This window comes from Bombina bombina, chromosome 12 (assembly GCF_027579735.1).
Source record: "Bombina bombina isolate aBomBom1 chromosome 12, aBomBom1.pri, whole genome shotgun sequence".
NCBI lineage: Eukaryota > Metazoa > Chordata > Amphibia > Anura > Bombinatoridae > Bombina > Bombina bombina.
The window spans coordinates 96,053,993-96,075,449 of NC_069510.1; the positions used below are offsets into that span (position 1 = coordinate 96,053,993).

General features: G+C 39.4%; 1 protein-coding gene across 4 annotated transcripts in view; it reads right to left on the reverse strand.

Annotated features, from left to right (window-relative positions):
- Positions 1 to 20,721, reverse strand: part of CCNQ (cyclin Q) — a 48,123-nt gene extending 27,402 nt beyond the window's left edge. The window contains exons 1-6 of one of the 4 annotated variants that reach the window (XM_053695750.1): positions 20,657 to 20,699; positions 20,379 to 20,458; positions 18,250 to 18,346; positions 15,618 to 15,721; positions 10,221 to 10,404; positions 5,514 to 5,646 (exon numbers count right to left, since the gene is read on the reverse strand). In XM_053695750.1, the coding sequence (XP_053551725.1) occupies positions 5,514 to 5,646; positions 10,221 to 10,404; positions 15,618 to 15,702 (402 nt within the window). In that variant the 5' untranslated portion in view covers positions 15,703 to 15,721; positions 18,250 to 18,346; positions 20,379 to 20,458; positions 20,657 to 20,699. Of the gene's footprint in view, positions 1 to 5,513; positions 5,647 to 10,220; positions 10,405 to 15,617; positions 15,722 to 18,249; positions 18,347 to 20,288; positions 20,459 to 20,656 lie in introns of those variants that run through there. The other 3 variants (XM_053695748.1, XM_053695747.1, XM_053695751.1) reach the window with 3 other exon arrangements.
- Between the last annotated feature and the right edge of the window lie 736 nt (positions 20,722 to 21,457).

A 21,457-nucleotide genomic window follows, 5' to 3' on the forward strand; every position in this document is an offset into this window, starting at 1 on the left:
AAAATACAAACATATTTGGTCAACAGTTCATGTGACTGGGAGGTATTCAGAGCTTTCTCGTGAAATGCTTGTGCAATGCCACCCCCTGCAGATTCGCGGCCAATGGGCTGCTAGTAGGGGGTGTCAGTTAACTCGATCGTACGGATTGCTGTCCAATGCCTCAGAGGCGTATGAGTTAAGGAGCAGCATAAGGCACCATTCGGGCCGTGATAAATCGGCCCCAGAGTCATCAATAAACACGATTTATCTTGAACCAGTCTAAGGTGTGTGATATTTAAGAAAAGCTCCTGTAAGAAGCCTCCTGAAGCGATTTCTGTGTATAGAATTACAATTTGTTTTCCAAATGAAAGACCTTTACTATTTTGTCATTTGTCCATAATACCTTCCTCAAAAAAATAACTTTAATGAAATATATTTCTACAAAGAATGAGAAAGTTATTTAAAAATACAATCCCACCACACTGTGCACTAATACAATATATGCCTCTGAAATAAGACCTGTTACTTTATTTAAAGGGATACTAAACTCAAATGTTTTCTTTTATATCTCAGAGCATGAAATTTTAAGCAACTTTCTAATTTACTCCTATTATCGATTTTTCTTCGTTCTCTTGCTATCTTTATTTAAAAAGCAGAAATGTAAAGCATAGGAGCCAGCCCATTCTTGGTACAGAACCTCGGTTATGCTTGCTTATTGGTGGCTAAATTATTATTATTGGTTATTTGTAGAGCGCCAACAGATTCCGCAGCGCTATAAACAAAGGGGGAGTACAACAAAACAATTATAGGGTAGAGGGCCCTGCCAAGAGTTGCACTGTTGTAGTCAGCTCTTAAGAAGGTGAACTACAAACAGCTGGACTTTTAGGCTTACATGCTAAGAGGGTTCAGGGGATTGCAGTGGAGGAGAGGAACTGGTATTAGGAAAGGTTAGCGTAGGTTGTATGCGTCCCTGAACAGTAGAGTCTTTAGGGAGCACTTGAAGCTTTTAAAACTAGAAGAGAGTCTTGTGGAGCGAGGCAGAGTGTTCCATAAGATGGGAGCCAGTCTGGAGAAGTCCTGTAAACGGGAGTGTGATGAGGTGACAAGAGAGGAGGAGAGTAGGAGGTCATGAGCAGAGCGAAGGGGACGGGAGGGAGAGTATCTGGAGACAAGGTCTGAGATGTAGGGGGGAGTAGTGCAGTTGAGGGCTTTGTATGTAAGAGTGAGAGTTTTGTGTTTGATCCTAGAGGCAAGAGGAAGTCAGTGAAGGGATTGGCAGAGAGGCGCAGCAGATGAAGAAAGACGTGTAAGGAAGATGAGTCTGGCAGAGGCATTTATTATGGATTGTAAAGGAGCTAGGCGGCAGGTGGGGAGACCAGAGAGGACAGAGTTGCAGTAATCAAGGCGGGAAAGAATGAGAGAGTGGATTAAAATCTTAGTTGTGTCTTGTGTAAGGAAGTGTCTAATTTTAGAGATGTTTTTAAGGTGGAAGCGGCAGGCTGTAGCCAAGGACTGAATGTGAGGAGTGAAGGAAAGATCTGAGTCAAATGTGACCCCGAGACATCGGGCATGCGGGGTAGGGGTTATGATGGAGTTGTCGACAGTTATAGAGATATTGGGGGTGGAGATTTTGGAAGAAGGGGGGAAAATGAGGAGCTCAGTTTTGGAGAGATTTAGCTTGAGGTAGTGAGAGGACATCCAGGAAGAGATGTGAGAAAGACAGTTAGTGACACGGGTTAGCAAGGAAGGAGATAGTTCTGGTGCAGAGAAGTAGATTTGGGTGTCATCAGCATACAAATGATATTGGAAACCGTGGGACTTAATAAGGGAACCTAGTGATGACGTATAGATTGAGAAGAGGACCGAGGACAGAGCCTTGCGGTACTCCGACAGAAAGGTGTGACGGGGCAGAGGAGGCCCCAGAGAAGGCTACACTGAAGGTACGGTTTGACAGGTAGGAAGAGAGCCACGAAAGGGCTGTGTCACAGATGCCGAAGGATTGGAGGGTTTGGAGCAAAAGAGGGTGGTCGACAGTGTCAAAGGCTGCGGACAGATCAAGGAGGATAAGCAGAGAGAAGTGGCCTTTTGATTTAGCTGTAAGTAGGTCGTTGGTGACCTTAACAATAGCTGTCTTTGTGGAGTGATAGGGACGAAATCCAGATTGCAGCGGGTCAAGAAGGGAGTTTAACGTAAGGAAATGGGATAGGCGTGCATATACTCGTTTTTCGAGAAGCTTTGAAGCAAGAGGGAGGAGGGAAATTGGGCGGTAGTTGGATGGGGAGGTAGGATCAAGGGAAGGTTTTTTGAGGATAGGTGTGACCAGTGCATGTTTCAATGATGAGGGAAATGTACCAGTGCTGAGGGAGAGGTTGAAAATGTGTGTTAGTATAGGGGTAAGGGTAGCAGAGAGAGAGGGGAGCAGCTGTGAGGGGATAGGGTCAAGGGGACAGGTAGTGAGGTGAGAGCGCAGTATTAGTGCCGAAACTTCTTCCTCAGTAACAGGGGAGAATGAACTAAGTTTCAGGTTATGAGGGTTGTGGTTGAGTGAGAGTATTTGAGGGGGGGAGAGAATGGAATTGTGTTGAGAGCTGATTTCATGTCTGATGGAATCCATTTTGTTAATGAAGTGCAGTACGGGAACATCTGCGTAGGTACCGTGTCAGAGGAGTATGCCAGGGCTGGGGATGAGTGTGTGATTTCCTAGCAGTGGTAAGAGGGGCGAGATTGTCAAGGACGGATATAAGGGTGGAATTATAGTGGCAGATAGATTGTTCAGGGCAGGAAAAGGAGGAGAAGGATGAGAGGAGCGGTTGAATGGAATTAGCAAGTTGTTGCTGATCTAAAGACCTAATGCTTCTGTGAAGTTTGGTGTGAGGAGTAGAAGGCGGGAGAGTTGTAGGAAGGGATGATATGTTGCAGGTAAGGAGATGGTGGTCAGAAAGAGGAAAAGGGGAGTTTGAGAAGTTTGAGAGAGTGCATCGATAGCTAAAGATCAGGTCAAGGGAGTGATCGTCTTTGTGAGTGGGAGAATCAGTCCATTGTGACAGACCGAAAGAGGAAGTGAGTTGCAGAAGTTGTTTAGCAGATGAGGCAGTGGGATTGTTAAGGGGGATGTTGAAGTCGCCAAGAATGAGGGCAGGGGTGTCTGAGGAAAGGAAATAAGGAAGCCAGGCAGCAAAGTGATCTAAAAATTGAGTTGGGGAGCCAGGGGGGCAGATTATGACTGCAACACGTATAGAGAGGGGAGAGAATAACCGAATCATGTGTGCTTCAAATGAAGAAAATGTGAGTGAAGAGAAGGGCTGTATTTGTTGGCAGGTGCAACGAGAGGAAAGTAAAATACCGACACCACCTCCTTGTCTATTGCCAGAACTAGGAGTGTGGCTGAAATGGAGACCCCCATGTGACAGTGCAGCAGTGGATGCTGTGTCTGAAGTAGAGAGCCAGGTTTCTGTAAGAGCCAGAAGGTTAAGAGAGTGGGAGATAAAGAGATCATGGATAGAAGTTAGCTTGTTGCAGACAGAGCGAGAGTTCCAGAGTGCACAAGTGAAGGGGGAGGGGTTTTTAGATGTAAGAGGAATGAGATTAAGGTTACCAGAGTTTAGTTTATGAAGTCTATTGAAAGGCACACAAGGATGCGAAAGGTTAGGAGGTTGGGAGGGACCAGGATTAGGGGAGATGTCGCCAGCAGCTAGTATGAGCAAGAGGGAGAGTGACATGAGATGAGAAGCAGATTTGCAGTAATGAGACTGTTGTTTAACTGAAGTGCAGGGGGGAGAAAGAGTATTTAGGAATAAGTAGAGTTCATGAGTACAAAAGTAAGGTGAGTATAAGAGAGATGGGCTAATGAACAGTGCAGGTGGAGAGGGAGAAGGAGTAACTGATTAATGTAGTTTGTTATAGAGACAAGAGGTAGCAAAAAGGAATATGAAGATATTGAGCATTATTCTGAAAGTGGGAACCAAGTAAACACATAAGACACAGTGTTACAGCAGCACTTGCAAAAGGATACAATGAGATACATAAAACATAGTAATACAAGAGTACTTGCCTTGTGTCTTGCCCCTTGCCCAATCCTTGTTCAATTCTTGTATAATTCTTAAAAATTAATGCCTCACTTATAAAATGTTCACATCGAAAATGTGAACATATGCTATTGTTAAAAAGTACACTGCCCTGTTACCAATGCACACACCCCTGTGCAATGCACATCCCCTAACTAGTCTGAAATATATACAGGTAGGGCAGTCAGCTGAGTCCACTAAATTTACTTAATTGCTAATCAAAGACAGTTGGTAAGGCCAATTGGAATGTTAGAATCTGGTCAGGGTGAGATGAGTTAAGTAAACAGACAATAAAATTTGGAGGGGGTTAAAACTGTGACATAAGAAAACTATAAATTTTAGAGTTATAGCAAGTATTGATAAGGAGTGAGCATCACATGGCAATAAACTAGACATTAGAATTGAGACATTGGGAAAAATCATTACAAAAAATGCAGGACTTAATTTTAACAGACTAAAATCAAGTGCTCAATATATATATATATATATATATATATATATATATATATATACACACACACACACACACACAGGGATTTGTTGTAAAATGACAGAAAAGCAGGGAATAGCTAAATGTCAGTCACCAATAAACAAGCGCTATCCATGGTGCTGAACCTAAAACGGGCCGTCGCCTAAGCTTTAAATTCCTCCTTTTTAAATAAAGATAGCAAGACAACGAAGAAAAATTGATAATAGAAAGTTGCTTACAATTGCCTGCTCTATCTGAATCATGAAAGAAAAAATTTGGGTTTAGTGTCCCTTTAATGAAGAGCTATCATGAACTAGTGACCAATAGCAGGCACTGTCCCTAGTACACAGATATGGCACTAAACTTCTAAGGTGATATCCCAAATTCTGTTTAACCCCTTAATGACCAAAGATAGCATTATTACTTGAGCAAATTGAAGCAGTGTCCTTAAGGGGTTAACAAGAATAACATTTCTATACAAGTGGATCAGTCTGACACGTTAAAAGTATTCACAACGGAAAATCAACACATTGGCCCCAATTTATCAAAGGTCTTGCGGACCTGATCCGCAGTGTCGGATCAGGTCCGCAAGACTTTGCTAAATGCGGAGAGCAATACGCTCTCCGCATTTAACATTGCACCAGCAGCTCACAAGAGCTGCTGGTGCAACGCCGCCCCCTGCTGACTCGCGGCCAATCGGCCGCCAGCAGGGAGGTGTCAATCAACCCGATCGGGTTGATTTCCGGCGATTCCTGTCCGCCTGCTCAGAGCAGGCGGACAGGGTTATGGAGCAGCGGTCTTTAGACCGCTGCTTCATAACTTGTGTTTCTGGCGAGTCTGAAGACTCGCCAGAAACACGGCCCTTCAAGCTCCATACGAAGCTTGATAAATGGGCCTGATTGTGTCTGGCGTCTTAAACAGTGGCTTCTGTTAAAGTTAACTTTATCTGAAAATAATTAGGTATGTTGTTAAAATGTCAATACAAAGTCTGATGGACTTACTTTGTGTGGATGCTGAAAAGAGACTCGGAAATTTAACAGTCTAAGCATCAGTAACTCAAGCTGTACAATACTGTCTCTCAGTTCCCAAAACTTTGTGTCCACTTCCAAAGGCTCACTCTCTGGATTTAAATACCTGCGCATTGAACAAAACAGCAAAACATCAAAAGTATGAAGCCGCAAGCACGATTAGTATTTTTGCATGAGTTTGCCATTTTATCTGAGGTTGATGTGGGTATGCGTTTATGCGAAAGGCATGATCTTCAACAAAAACAAAATGGTATAATCATAAAACTTGTGTGAAAAAAAACAAAAATGTATTTTTAGCTTATAAATTAATTTATTTCATGGTGGTGAGAGTAAACAAGCCATTACTCCTGGGATTCAACTCCTGGCCACTAGGAGGAGGCAAAGATTCCCAATACTCCAAGAGCATTTAAAGGACCACTCAATTCATCTGTACCAGCTTTGTGAACCAAGTTCTGCGCGGCCAACCTGAAGCAATCAGAACTAATGAAGAGAGCTCTTGTTTGAGCCGAGGTATCACACTTGGGAACAAAACAGATGGAATAAATAAGAGAGCAAGACTAAATGACTAAATAGCTAGCTGCCTGTGGATCCCTGGATCTCGCAAAATATCTGGGAAGTTTTCTTTTTTTTTTTTTTTTCCTGCTTCCCAGTTGTTCACACCGTCATAGAAATTGTACATAGATTGTGCTTAGTTTAGAATCTGAGCAACCTCCTTCATTTCTATGGAAATGTGAGATACCCCTGATGATTGATATAGGCTACTGTTGTGACACTGTCTGATTGAAATGCAGATAAGTCTCTTTTTTCAGAAAAGGACAGCTCTAAATGACCCTGAAGATAGCATCGAGTTTCAAGATATTTATTGGTAACCTCGCCTCCTAAGGAGACCAAACTCCTTGTGCTTTCCTGGGCCCCCGAACTGCACCCCAACCTGAGAGACTTGTGTTTGTCATGATTATTGACCAAGTTACATTCTTTGAGAAAGCAAACTGTAGTCCTTGCACCTTTGGCTTAACCTGCAAAGTTCATGTGAACCGAGCAAATAGAATGGCATCTGATGACGCAAACATCAATGCTAAGATTTCCATATATTGGGCTACTGAAGGATTGGAAATTGACTGATATCTTGCACATGTTGTCTGTAACTTTGATTTGCTAAAGGAAGTCTCATTGATATTGAGTCTATAGTGACTCCTGGGAAAGAGACTCTAAGGAGAAATCGAGAACTCTTTGGAACATTCATTCTCCAGCCATGTTTCTGAAGAAACAACAAAAAGAATGTTGGTATGGGATTTTGCACCAAGACGTTGTCCAGGTATGGAGCTACAGAAATACCTTGAGCTCTTACTACAGACAAGAATTTCCAGAACCTTTGTAAAAAATTCTGGTGTAGCCAGACTAAAATGGTAGAAAACCAAACTGAAAATGTTTGTCCTGGAAAGCAAACGTTAGAAATTGTGGTGATCTTTGTGGATAGGAAAAAGAAGGTACAAATTCTTCATAACTATTGTGGACATATATTGTCCCTGTTGTACCAGGGGTAGAATCTTCTGAATTTTTTTGGGACCAAAAATCAGGTTGAAATAAAACCCTAGCCTTGTTCTGTAATGGGATCTGGAACTATTATTCCCATGAGCTCTATATCCTTAACACATTGAAAAGAAGGCTTAAGCCTTCACAGGGTCCTTTAGAACATGAGACAAAGAAACCTTCCCATGGAGGTTTTGATCTGAAACCCATTCTGTATCTGTGGGACACTATAGCTAGAACACAGGATTCGAATAGTACATACAATTTTAAACAACTTTCCAATTTACTTCTATTATTAAATTTGCTTCATTATCTTATTGTTCTTTGCCGAAGGAACCGGATTGCAGTACTGGCAGCTAGCTGAACACATCTAGTTAGCCAATCATAAGAGACAAATGTGTGCAGGCACCAATCAGCAGCTAGCTCCCACTAGTGTAGGATATGGGTGTATTCTTTTTTAACAAGGGATACCAACAGAATGAAGCACATTTGAAAACAGAAGTGAATTTAAAAATGTCTTAAAATGAAATGCTCTATCTTAATCATGCAAGTTAGATCTATAGAATATATAGAAGATATAAGAAATATATAATCTGTCCATGACTGAAATCCAATAAAATATACTTATATTTGACTATAACAAAATCCGACATACTGTATATGTCAAACTATTACTATGAGGAAGTTAGAATATTTTAGCTATGAATATTCTAGCTACATCCTCAATATGACGACAATTGCAAGAAGGTGGGATAAATGTGTAATCTATGAGTGTTACCTTTTATTTAAGTTGCAATTAGCTATGATGGGATATGGCTACAATCATACATTTTGTATACTGAAGGCGATCATGGTAAGATCACTACCTACACTTCTATTATTCTAAAAAAAAATTGTCACCTATTATTATAATTATTATAATTTCAGATAATAAGCAGTTGTGTATATCAATATTGTTATATTACCTCAGTTTTTTGTTTGGACATTATATTGAAAGCTCATAAAGCAACAATCATAAAAACAAGAATAAAAGAAAGGGGGGGGGGGGGGGAACTTACCCCAAATGAAAGAAAATGACCACTCTTGGGTCATTTAAAATATAATTATACATAAAGGGGGTAGTAATGAGGGACAATGAATATAGAGAGTCACTCTTGGAGCCTGCAAAAATATATTTGTAATTTCATTTAGCCCCTGTAATCAACAGTTATATAAAATAGGAAAGATTAATTACTTTTGGACTACCAATATAAGAAAACATATGCACTAATAATCTGGATGTATAATAAAGTTCATTAGCAAGTGGAGTGCCAAAAGGATAACTATTGTATAATAAGAATAAGCAGATAGACCACTGCTGCTATACAAAAGGCTGAACAAAGTGTAACCTGTAACAGTAAATGCTCGAACTAGTATGGCACTAGCACATAGAATGACACCAGTACCCTGTAATATCTGGTTATGGATGGAGTAGTAAATAGGTGGTAACACGTGTGTTCTGTAGGAGGTAAGCAAATGCCAAGCCTAATAGAGAGCTACTGGAAGCTGAGCGAACTGCGTCTAGTCAAGCTAACCCTTTAAATTAGCTATATACAATTTTGATCTTCAGAAAACTGAATCCTTCTTTGATATCATAGGATAACCGCCACCTTAAACTAAAAGTACCCTGCCATCCCGGCCGCTGACAGCACGGTACTATTAACAAGGCAGTATAAGCTCACAAAATAGGTATAAAACAGCAGAACCAGGATATAAAAAAGAGGCAAGGTAGGGATCCTTACATCTGTATGTGCAGTCAGCCTAAAGGCATCATGAAGACTATGCAAGCAAACTGAAAAAATACATTTTACATATCACGTAACACAAAGTTAATGTACAGCATCTGTAATCACTCCCCTCAACAATAGAGAACAAATCTGGAGAAGCAGTAAAACATATTTTGATCCACTACCAGATCTCATGTTTCAGAGCAATTTAATATGGGGAACAAAAAAACAGGGATCTGCTTCATTTACAGACAGGAGCATGGTTCAAATTGTGAGCTCAAGTATGTTGGAAATCAAGATCGCAATAGTCTGCTTTCACAGATCTATTGTGTGAATAAATGCGTACGCTCCTGACTTAGGGCTGATGAACAGTGCGGGCCCCTCCGTTCATTCCCACTTGTTGCTCGAATAGCTTTAGGTCCCTCCTTTGTGAGGCTAACATAGGCAGATCAAACAGAAGTATTTTCAGCAATGTCATGTCTCCCATCTCATCTTCTGATCCATATTCACCATCGCTTGCAGCTGTGGGCTGGCTGGTCAAAGCATAGCAGTAGCAGGCAGAGCTGTAATCAGTGATTCACCAGACACGCACCACTCCTGCTGATGGAAGCCCCCTAAGTAGGTCTCAGCGGTAAACATTTAGCACTGGGGGATGAAACATAATATGCACTCTCATGCAGTTTATCCATAGTTGCCATGGGGGGGATTGTGCAGCAACCTAAACCCCAGGTTCAGCTGATCGCATCACATAAACAGCTATGGCCTTATTACCAGAGTAATCTACCGACAACCTTGTGGCTTCACTAAAGAGCATAGGCCAGGTAACCGGACTAAACAGGTGCTCTCAAACACTCCTTCAGCTTTGTTGGACACGGCTTCTTACAGGAATCCTACTTACAAGGCTCAAATAAATCAAAAAGATTATAAAGAAATCCCTAAAACCAGCATGAATGCCGGGAGCTCCTCCCTGACATTCTATTACCCATTACAAAGCTGTGGTATGGGTATATATTTTTCCCCACAAATATTAATAAAATGTTAACACAAAAGATACATATATAAAAGTAATTAAAGGGAAAATAAATAAAAATTATTTGCTGCATCTAAAAGATGACATTTTAAAAATGTATTGCAACTTCTTTTTCCTACTTTCTAGTGATATTTTTACTATATTGTTTCTTCCATATATCAATAAAGGATCGTATCTTGACTTTTACCAAGCTCCGCTAATTCGTTATTCATACATTGCACTTGGTAAAATTGTTGTTCATGTGCTAAAAGATACTTTTTTTATTTTATGTTTGAGAGGAATGTCACTATCCACCAATGGGACTGTAGGAGTTGTCCTTATCAGTTTGCATACAATCTTTCCATACTCACTTACCTATGGCATACATTTATGATATCTCGTGTCCTCAGGTGCTGTTCCTCCACCTTCCCAGCCAGGTAAATAGCAGACATGCCCACCAAGTATGGGTCATAGTTATCCAAGCTGGTTTCGTGGAAAAACTTGTGGTAAATTGTACATGCTGTTGCGATAGGGATTGATTGCATCCCGAGCTTAATGCCTATGGATTAAAAGGTAAAGTACTTGAAAATAATCTCCTCCATAAAATAAATAAATAAATAAATAAATAAATAAATTAGGGACAATTTAAAAATAAAAAAATAAAGCATAAAAGGGACATTCCAGTCAAAAATGCTTCTATTAAAGGGATAGAAGTCAAAACTAAACTTTCATGATTCAGATAGAACATGTAATTTTAAGACACTTTTAAAGTCACTTCTATTTTCAAATGTGCTTCGTTCTCTTAGTATCCCTTGTTAAAAAATGAATACGCACATATCATACACTAGTGGGAGCTGCTGCTAATTGGTGCCTGCACACATTTGTCTCTTGTGATTGGCTAACTAGATATTTTCAGCTTCCTGTCAGTAGTGGAATGCTGTTCCTTCAGCAATGGATAACAAGAGAATGAAAAAAACGTGATAATAGAATTAAATTGGAAAATTGTTTAAAATTGTATGTTCTATCTGAATCATAAAATAAAATCTTGGGGTTTACTATCCCTTTAAGAGTTATCACTGTTTTAGTGTTAACACTTTTCTCTGCACGTGCATGTGAAGCATAGCTAGATATTTTCACTACACCCAGATTTTAAATAATGCAGCTGCTCAGATCATCAGTGGGACTTGTATCATGTCAGCAATTAAGAAATTGAGTCATTACCAGATGGTACAAGCACCTTGGGCTCTCCGAACAAGTGTTATATTTAAAATGCTGGTGCACGGTGCATACTCAAATACACTTTTGAAACAGCTATAGCTTTTATTAGAAGCATTTTTGCTAATCCATGTATATTACACTATTGCTTCTGTTCAATACAGAAATGCACCCATGTGGTTTCCAATTTTGGCTGGAATATCCCTTTAAATGCATCAAATGTCTATCAGGCATATGAAAAAGCATTACTTAACATGTTAACAGCATATTTCTGCATGAAAAAGGATAAAAACGTGATACTGAAATTAACAGGACATACAAGTCTGTACAAAGCTCACTGGCTAAAAAGGAAGACTCCTACAGCTCTACTGACAACACTGGAATACAAAAACAAAAACAAAAAAAGGTTTCTATTTCTGCACATAAACAGTTACAGATCCTGCAGATTCACAGAAAGCAGCCAGGGAAGGAGACCGCAATCTACTTCCCCATCGCCAGCTGAGGGCAGAACTCCTAGCAACATTACCACATCCATCTGAGATGGCTTTACAGGGAACAAGGAGGCCCCTGAAGATGGGAAGGTAGAGCCTTAAAAGCCTATGGGGCCTATTTATTAAAGGTCTCGCAGACCTGATCTGACAGTGCGGATTAGGTCCGCAAGACCTCGCTGAATGCGGAGAGTAATACGCTCTCCGCATTTAACATTGCACCAGCAGCTCACAAGAGCTGCTGGTGCAACGCCGCCCCCTGCTGACTCGCGGCCAATCAGCCGCCAGCAGGGAGGTGTCAATCAACCCGATCGTACTCAATCGGGTTGATTTCCGGCAATTCCTGTCCGCCTCATCAGAGCAGGCAAGCAGGGTTATGGAGCAGCGGTCTTTAGACCGCTGCTTCATAACTGGTGTTTCTGGTGAGTTCGAAGACTCGCCAGAAACACGGGCCCCTATATCTCAGCCTTCTTTTCAAAGCTCTCCCCCAGCTACAGACTCAATAACAAGGATATAGTAGCATCAGCAGGGATTTCCTTGTTCCACGTGAAAGCATTATGCACGCATATGGTGACATCAGGGGGCATTCCAACCTCAGTTGGCTATTGGGCAGGAGACTACAATCTTTATAGTGTGCTTTATAGTACAGCAACATAGTAGTATTTTGTGGGGGGAAAAATAGAGAAAAAGAGAGAGAGAGGAGAAAAAGAGAGAGAGAGGAGAAAAAGAGAGAGAGAGGAGAAAAAGAGAAAAAAAAAAGAGAAAAAGTGAAAGAAAGAGAAAAAGAGAAAGAAAGAGAAAAAGAGAAAGAAAGAGAAAAAGAGAAAGAAAGAGAAAAAGAGAAAGAAAGAGAAAAAGAGAAAGAAAGAGAAAGAAAGAGAAAAAGAGAAAACAAGAAATTGGGAAGAATTCATATTAAAAATATATATGTAATTGTGTGTGACTGACCCAAGAAATAGGTTGAATGCTTCTAATAATAGATCTATACTACATAACACTTGACAAATAAATTAAGCTATGCTATCTTCACAGGTTTCCTGCCTCTCATTGTTTTTAGAGTTCTAGGATTGGGAATCCCCAAATCTATAGCTATTTTTATGATCAGATATTTGAATAAAGTTTGTCTATACTTCTAATTACATGAGTAGATGCTTTATGTGTTTGAGGGGAAAAAAAAGAAAATAATATTTGAGAGATTGACTTTATACATTGTTTGGAATAATTTATGATCTCCAGCACCACACTGACTTTAAATGGTTAAACATTCGGATTGATTTAAGAGGTGCCACTCCCTAGTGTTATAAATCGTTTAACATAAAGTACTAAATCATTAATAGTAATTTACACCAGGCACTATTTTGACTACTGGGAGTTCTAATCAAACCATTCTGTAAATTTAAATAAAAGATGTAGTTTAAAGGGGCATGAAACCCACATTTTATTGTTCCAGGATTTTGGTAGAACATAAAATTTTAAACAACTTTCCAGTTTACTTCCATTATCAAATTTGCTTCATTCTCTTGGTATCATTTGTTGAAGGAGCAGCAACGCACTGCTGGTTTCTAACTGAACATATGCGTGAGCCAATGACAATCGGTATATACATATGGAGCCACCAATCAGCAGCTAGAACCTAGGTTCTTTGCTGCTCCTGAGCTTACCTAGATATAGCTTTCGGCAAAGGATAACAAGAGAAGGAATCAAATTAAATAATAGAAGTAAATTGTATGCTCTGTCTAAATCAGTGTTTCCCAAACATCACTGGAATACAAAAACAAAAACAAAAAAAGGTTTCTATTTCTGCACATAAACAGTTACAGATCCTGCAGATTCACAGAAAGCAGCCAGGGAAGGAGACCGCAATCTACTTCCCCATCGCCAGCTGAGGGCAGAACTCCTAGTAACATTACCACATCCATCTGAGATGGCTTTACAGGGAACAAGGAGGCCCCTGAAGATGGGAAGGTAGAGCCTTAAAAGCCTATGGGGCCTATTTATTAAAGGTCTCGCAGACCTGATCTGACAGTGCGGATTAGGTCCGCAAGACCTCGCTGAATGCGGAGAGTAATACGCTCTCCGCATTTAACATTGCACCAGCAGCTCACAAGAGCTGCTGGTGCAACGCCGCCCCCTGCTGACTTGCGGCCAATCAGCCGCCAGCAGGGAGGTGTCAATCAACCCGATCGTACTCAATCGGGTTGATTTCCGGCAATTCCTGTCCGCCTCATCAGAGCAGGCAAGCAGGGTTATGGAGCAGCGGTCTTTAGACCGCTGCTTCATAACTGGTGTTTCTGGTGAGTTCGAAGACTCGCCAGAAACACGGGCCCCTATATCTCAGCCTTCTTTTCAAAGCTCTCCCCCAGCTACAGACTCAATAACAAGGATATAGTAGCATCAGCAGGGATTTCCTTGTTCCACGTGAAAGCATTATGCACGCATATGGTGACATCAGGGGGCATTCCAACCTCAGTTGGCTATTGGGCAGGAGACTACAATCTTTATAGTGTGCTTTATAGTACAGCAACATAGTAGTATTTTGTGGGGGGAAAAATAGAGAAAAAGAGAGAGAGAGGAGAAAAAGAGAGAGAGAGGAGAAAAAGAGAAAAAAAAAAAGAGAAAAAGTGAAAGAAAGAGAAAAAGTGAAAGAAAGAGAAAAAGTGAAAGAAAGAGAAAAAGAGAAAGAAAGAGAAAAAGAGAAAGAAAGAGAAAAAGAGAAAGAAAGAGAAAAAGAGAAAGAAAGAGAAAAAGAGAAAGAAAGAGAAAAAGAGAAAGAAAGAGAAAAAGAGAAAACAAGAAATTGGGAAGAATTCATATTAAAAATATATATGTAATTGTGTGTGACTGACCCAAGAAATAGGTTGAATGCTTCTAATAATAGATCTATACTACATAACACTTGACAAATAAATTAAGCTATGCTATCTTCACAGGTTTCCTGCCTCTCATTGTTTTTAGAGTTCTAGGATTGGGAATCCCCAAATCTATAGCTATTTTTATGATCAGATATTTGAATAAGTTTGTCTATACTTCTAATTACATGAGTAGATGCTTTATGTGTTTGAGGGGAAAAAAAAGAAAATAATATTTGAGAGATTGACTTTATACATTGTTTGGAGTAATTTATGATCTCCAGCACCACACTGACTTTAAATGGTTAAACATTCGGATTGATTTAAGAGGTGCCACTCCCTAGTGTTATAAATCGTTTAACATAAAGTACTAAATCATTAATAGTAATTTACACCAGGCACTATTTTGACTACTGGGAGTTCTAATCAAACCATTCTGTAAATTTAAATAAAAGATGTAGTTTAAAGGGGCATGAAACCCACATTTTATTGTTCCAGGATTTAGGTAGAACATAAAATTTTAAACAACTTTCCAGTTTACTTCCATTATCAAATTTGCTTCATTCTCTTGGTATCATTTGTTGAAGGAGCAGCAACGCACTGCTGGTTTCTAACTGAACATATGCGTGAGCCAATGACAATCGGTATATACATATGCAGCCACCAATCAGCAGCTAGAACCTAGGTTCTTTGCAGCTCCTGAGCTTACCTAGATATAGCTTTCGGCAAAGGATAACAAGAGAAGGAATCAAATTAAATAATAGAAGTAAATTGTATGCTCTGTCTAAATCAGTGTTTCCCAAACATCAGCTGATCAGAAACCATGGTTACTAACATGATCTCACCCATCAGCTGATTATTTCCCCTTTGAACTAGTACAGCTATAATGAAAACCTGGCCTGTTGGGGGGGTCTGTGAGGGCCGCACTTGGTAAACACTGGTCTAAATCATGAATGTCTAATTGTGACTTTACTGTCCCTTTAAGAATGGTATGGATAAAAATAGATAATGATGAAGGGATAAGAAGGCAGCAAATCTTAGCAATTATTTCCCAGTCAAGCCCATACACCATTACTGATGTGGATAAACATAATTTATACGCCTGATGTTCTACATGGCACATGGCAAGAAGACAGACAGTCTCTAAGTCAAAGAAAATTCACAATTTGTTTAAAAAATGTATTAACATTAGAAACATTGAAATGTGGTGTGATACGCACCTGCTTCCATGATAAACCTAGTCATTTTAAAATGGATTTTTATTCTTTTGTCTCTTTCGGACTGGTCTGTACTACCGGATTCCATTATAATTCCTTATTTCTTCCTAAACGAAATAGAAGATAAACTGCAAGTTATATTGCGACAGTCAAGTCCAAAAAAAACGTTCAGGTTTCAGATAGGGCATGTCATTTTAAAACAACTTTCCAAGTTACTCTTATCACCAATTTTGCTTTGTTCTCTTGGTATTCTTAGTTGAAACCTAAACGGTTCATATGCTAATTTCTTAGACCTTGAAGGCCGCCTCTTATGTGATGGCATTTTGACAGTTTTTCACCACTAGAGGGTGTTAGTTCATGTGTATCATATAGATAACTGTGCTCACGCACGTGGAGTTACCTAGGAGACAGCACTGATTGGCTAAAATGCAAGTCTGCCAAAAGAACTGAAATAAGGGGGCAGTTTGCAGACACTTGGATACAAAAAAATCATAGAGGTAAAAAGTGTATTAATATAACAGTGTTGGTTATGCAAAACTATGGAATGGGTAATAAAGGGATTATCAATCTTTTAAAACAATAAGAATTCTGGTATAGTCTGTCCCTTTAATATATATGGCCTCTTTTTAACAGTTCCTAACTAAAAGGCCAGCGGAAATAGTAAGTTCACATCAGCAGAAGATAAGCTTTGCTTAGATACAAATCAAACCTATTTCTAGGGCAAAAGCAATAGTCATTTAACTTGTGATGAAAAAAACAGTAAATAAGGAAAGTCTGAGTAAGACTTGCTTTGGCTAAATACAGTGATATAGATGATTCATTTCACATTTGATTTGTATTTCATCATATAAGTTAAATGAATATTGCTTTGCCTTGGGAGAAAAAAGCTTCACTTAGCAACAAATCAAACCTATCATCTGCTGTTGCAAACTAAACAGTTCAGAGCAGCTGTCCAGATGACACAGGACCTGCCTCTTTCCCCTAGTGGGCTGGGGTTTGCTGCTATTGGAGATGCCAGCATTGCCTGAAGTTATTAAATAGTGGCGAGTAGTGGTAAAAGATTAAAAGATTTCAAAAAGCGGTGACAACTCATAAAACGCCTGTTTTTTCAAGTACAGTGAGACTGTTCCTGAGCGAAGAGAAAAAGATGTAGTTATCGGGAAGGTGATGAAGATGCAGAGGGCTAGTTTATTTTGTGTAAGGAGTTTATGATGCTTCATTTTTGACAGAGGATTTTATCACTGTTACAAGAGGGCCTTAGAACTTACAGATCATCCTGACCTGAAACTGATTTGATTTTGTCAGAAGTGTGGTTAAACCATAAAGAACTGCCCTGGTTGTTCATTTGTTTAACCCTTTTGTGGATAAATTGCCAGATAATGACATGGCTAATACAATTGTGCAGTTTCACCAGTGCTCCACTTTCAATGGCAACAGGAGGTTCTGGCAGTTCAAACTGGGTGATGTTGGTGTTCTTATGAAATATCCTCCACAGACTTTCACCATATTTTGGGAATCAGGGATACTTATTCTACCCTGGTATGCCCCATTTCTGCCAGAGGTGCCAACGTTTTGGTCACTTGAAAGAGGACTGTATGTATGAGGCCAGTTGTAAGAACTGTGGGGAGTGGACTGTCCCCATAGCCGTAAGTGTAACATCTGCAGTGCCAATGATCATCTGGCCTGGCAATGCTCTAAGTATGGGCAGGAGGTGAGAGCTTTGCCCAGGAATTGATGAACAGAGATGTGCCAAAATCTGTTAGATGGGAGCAGCAACCCAAGGAAACAGGAGACCCTAAGAGGGTGGAAACATTGAAGCCTGTGGATGGTTTTGTTCTACCAGCTGACCTCTCTAGCTGTAGACCCTGGGGAGGTGAAATCTGTTAAGATGGATGATGCTGTGGTTTCTACATCTGTTACAGTTTCTGTTCTAGAGTTTGTTGACTTTGATTAACAAGAGGTACTCAGTTTAACTACATGGGAGGGGGCGATATGGACATCGTAAAAGAACCAAGGAAGAGAAAGAACGATTCCTCTTCTACACCTGAGCAGTGCAAGCTGTAGAAATTGCTAATGTGGAGTCTTCTCAGAGTCCCTGTGGCTCTGAGTTTATTAGGACTTATTCAGACCCTTCTGTAGGACAGCCTACGTATCTAGAGAGCACTCAGCTTAAAGGGATACTAAACACAAATTTGTATTAGTTATTTCTGAGTTTTGAGGGGTGGAGGTGAGGTTATTTAAGATTATTTGTTGATTTTAATTGTTTTGTTTTTTTAGTTTAAAGGGATAGGGAGGATGTAGTGGAGGGTTCTTTCAACCAATCAAACAAGGAATTGCGGGAAATTGTTAACAAATGTCAACATTGAAATGTGCATGGTTGAATTTAATTTTAAAATAGAAGCATTTTTGCTCCTATGCTCCCCTACTATACATTTAACAAACATTTTTAAAACGTTGTTCTGCTGAATGAACAAGTCGGTGTTCGTTAAAACTGAATATAGTTTTGCAAAAAAAAAAAAAGGAACAGGAACAAAAGTATAACAGCTAAATCCCAAGCTTATAAAATATATCAGACTCCAGAACAGTAAATGTGCACAGGGCGTTTCAGATAGGAAATGTCTAAAGAATGGCTTACCACTCTCTGTGGTCTTGTCGGTATTATGGCATCTATTTATCGTGGTTCATAGTTCTGTCGTGCACCTCCATGATGCTTCTGGCTCAGCACAGCATCCCTGTCAAAAAAACATATACACTTGGAAAAAATGTGGTATTTTCTACAGACCATTTACTGTTCCATACCGCACTCTAGATCATTTATATCCTCAATCTCATCTCCTCTATATCCATTCACAATTACCCACTTTCCCTAACCTCTCTAAAAGCTCACGTATCTTTCAGGTTTCACCAAATCGCACTCTCTTTCCCATCCTCCCACAATAACTGCTAAAGCTCGCTATCAACCCAGACCATTTAGCCTACACTGCTATCAGAGCAAAGCTTTTTAATTATTTAATTTCCACCGTTTTCCTAATGAATTATTTCCCAATTCCCATACACTTCTGTTCTATTGCAATTACATGTCTGCTGTTTCTCTACTGAAGTATTCCCATACACTTCTGTTCTATTGCAATTACATATCTGCTGTTTCTCTACTGAAGTATTCCCATACACTTCTGTTCTATTACAATTACATTTTATGCTGTTTCTCTACTGAAGTATTCCCATACACTTCTGTTGTATTGCAATTACATGTCTGCTGTTTCTCTACTGAAGTATTCCCATACACTTCTGTTCTATTACAATTACATGTCTGCTGTTTCTCTACTGAAGTATTCCCATACACGTCTGTTCTATTGCAATTACATTTCTGCCGTTTCTCTACTGAAGTATTCCCATACACTTCTGTTCTATTGTAATTACATTTCTGCTGTTTCTCTACTGAAGTATTCCCATACACTTCTGTTCTATTGTAATTACATTTCTGCTGTTTCTCTACTGAAGTATTCCCATACACTTCTGTTCTATTGTAATTACATATCTGCTGTTTATCTACTGAAGTATTCCCATACACTTCTGTTCTATTGTAATTACATTTCTGCTGTTTCTCTACTGAAGTATTCCCATACACTTCTGTTCTATTGTAATTACATATCTGCTGTTTATCTACTGAAGTATTCCCATACACTTCTGTTCTATTGTAATTACATTTCTGCTGTTTCTCTACTGAAGTATTCCCATACACTTCTGTTCTATTGTAATTACATATCTGCTGTTTCTCTACTGAAGTATTCCCATACACTTCTGTTCTATTGTAATTACATTTCTGCTGTTTCTCTACTGAAGTATTCCCATACACTTCTGTTCTATTGTAATTACATTTCTGCTGTTTATCTACTGAAGTATTCCCATACACTTCTGTTCTATTGTAATTACATTTCTGCTGTTTCTCTACTGAAGTATTCCCATACACTTCTGTTCTATTGCAATTACATTTCTGCTGTTTCTCTACTGAAGTATTCCCATACACTTCTGTTCTATTGTAATTACATTTCTGCTGTTTCTCTACTGAAGTATTCCCATACACTTCTGTTCTATTGTAATTACATATCTGCTGTTTCTCTACTGAAGTATTCCCATACACTTCTGTTCTATTGTAATTACATTTCTGCTGTTTCTCTACTGAAGTATTCCCATACACTTCTGTTCTATTGTAATTACATATCTGCTGTTTATCTACTGAAGTATTCCCATACACTTCTGTTCTATTGTAATTACATTTCTGCTGTTTCTCTACTGAAGTATTCCCATACACTTCTGTTCTATTGTAATTACATTTCTGCTGTTTATCTACTGAAGTATTCCCATACACTTCTGTTCTATTGCAATTACATCTCTGCTGTTTCTCTACTGAAGTATTCCCATACACTTCTGTTCTATTGTAATTACATTTCTGCTGTTTCTCTACTGAAGTATTCCCATACACTTCTGTTCTATTGTAATTACATATCTGCTGTTTCTCTACTGAAGTATTCCCATACACTTCTGTTCTATTGTAATTACATTTCTGCTGTTTCTCTACTGAAGTATTCCCATACACTTCTGTTCTATTGTAATTACATATCTGCTGTTTCTCTACTGAAGTATTCCCATACACTTCTGTTCTATTGTAATTACATGTCTGTCTTGTTTCCACTGAGGTAACTAGTCCCATACAGTTTTGTTCTGTTCCAGTTCTTCTCTCTCTGCAACACACTACCAAGTTACCTTCAGCTCCTGATCTTTTTACCTCATCCATGATACTGAAGTATCACCATGAATTGCCACCCATCGAATAGTTTTTTTCTCTATATAATTTTTGAGAGGGGGAAAATGCATTATCATACAGTGCATAAATCTACACTTCAATTCAGGAGACAACAAATAATTGGACAGTTGGAAATAAAAGTGTTCAGTTTCCCTTTTTTAACATTAAATCAGAATGCAGTTGATCACCACAGTACTTGCTAATCGTGACCCTTATAGATAACATAACAACATCTTACCTCACATTACCAGCAGTATACGTGTGGTAGCAGCTAGATTCCATTCCTCTAAAGGACCCGCTCACTTAACAACAGTCACGTGACTGCGGTGATCACATGTTACGAGAGGTGAAGGAAGAGCGGTAGCGGCTAGATTCCATCCCTCTAAAGGACCCTTTGACATCTTAGAAGTCACGTGACTGCAGTGATCACATGGTACAGAAAGTTGAGGATTAGGATGGAATGGGAAGCAGAAGAGGGCGGGAGACTCAAATTAATAGGACACTTATGTTTTAGCTCTGCTGTTGTGTGTTTAGTCAGGACTTTTTTATCCGTGCTTATGCTGTTGTGTGATTGGTCAGAACTTGTTATCTGGGCTTATGCTGTGTGATTGGTCAGAACTTGTTATCTGGGTTTATGCTGCTGTGTGTTTGGTCAGAACTTGTTATCTGTGCTTATGCTGCTGTGTGTTTGGTCAGAACTTGTTATCTGTGCTTATGCTGCTGTGTGTTTGGTCAGAACTTGTTATCTGTGCTTATGCTGCTGTGTGTTTGGTCAGGATTTGTTATCTGGGCTTATGCTGCTGTGTGATTGGTCAGAACTTGTTATCTGGGTTTATGCTGCTGTGTGATTGGTCAGGACTTGTTATCTGGGTTTATGCTGCTGTGTGTTTGGTCAGAACTTGTTATCTGTGCTTATGCTGCTGTGTGATTGGTCAGAACTTGTTATCTGTGCTTATGCTGCTGTGTGTTTGGTCAGAACTTGTTATCTGTGCTTATGCTGCTGTGTGTTTGGTCAGAACTTGTTATCTGGCCTTATGCT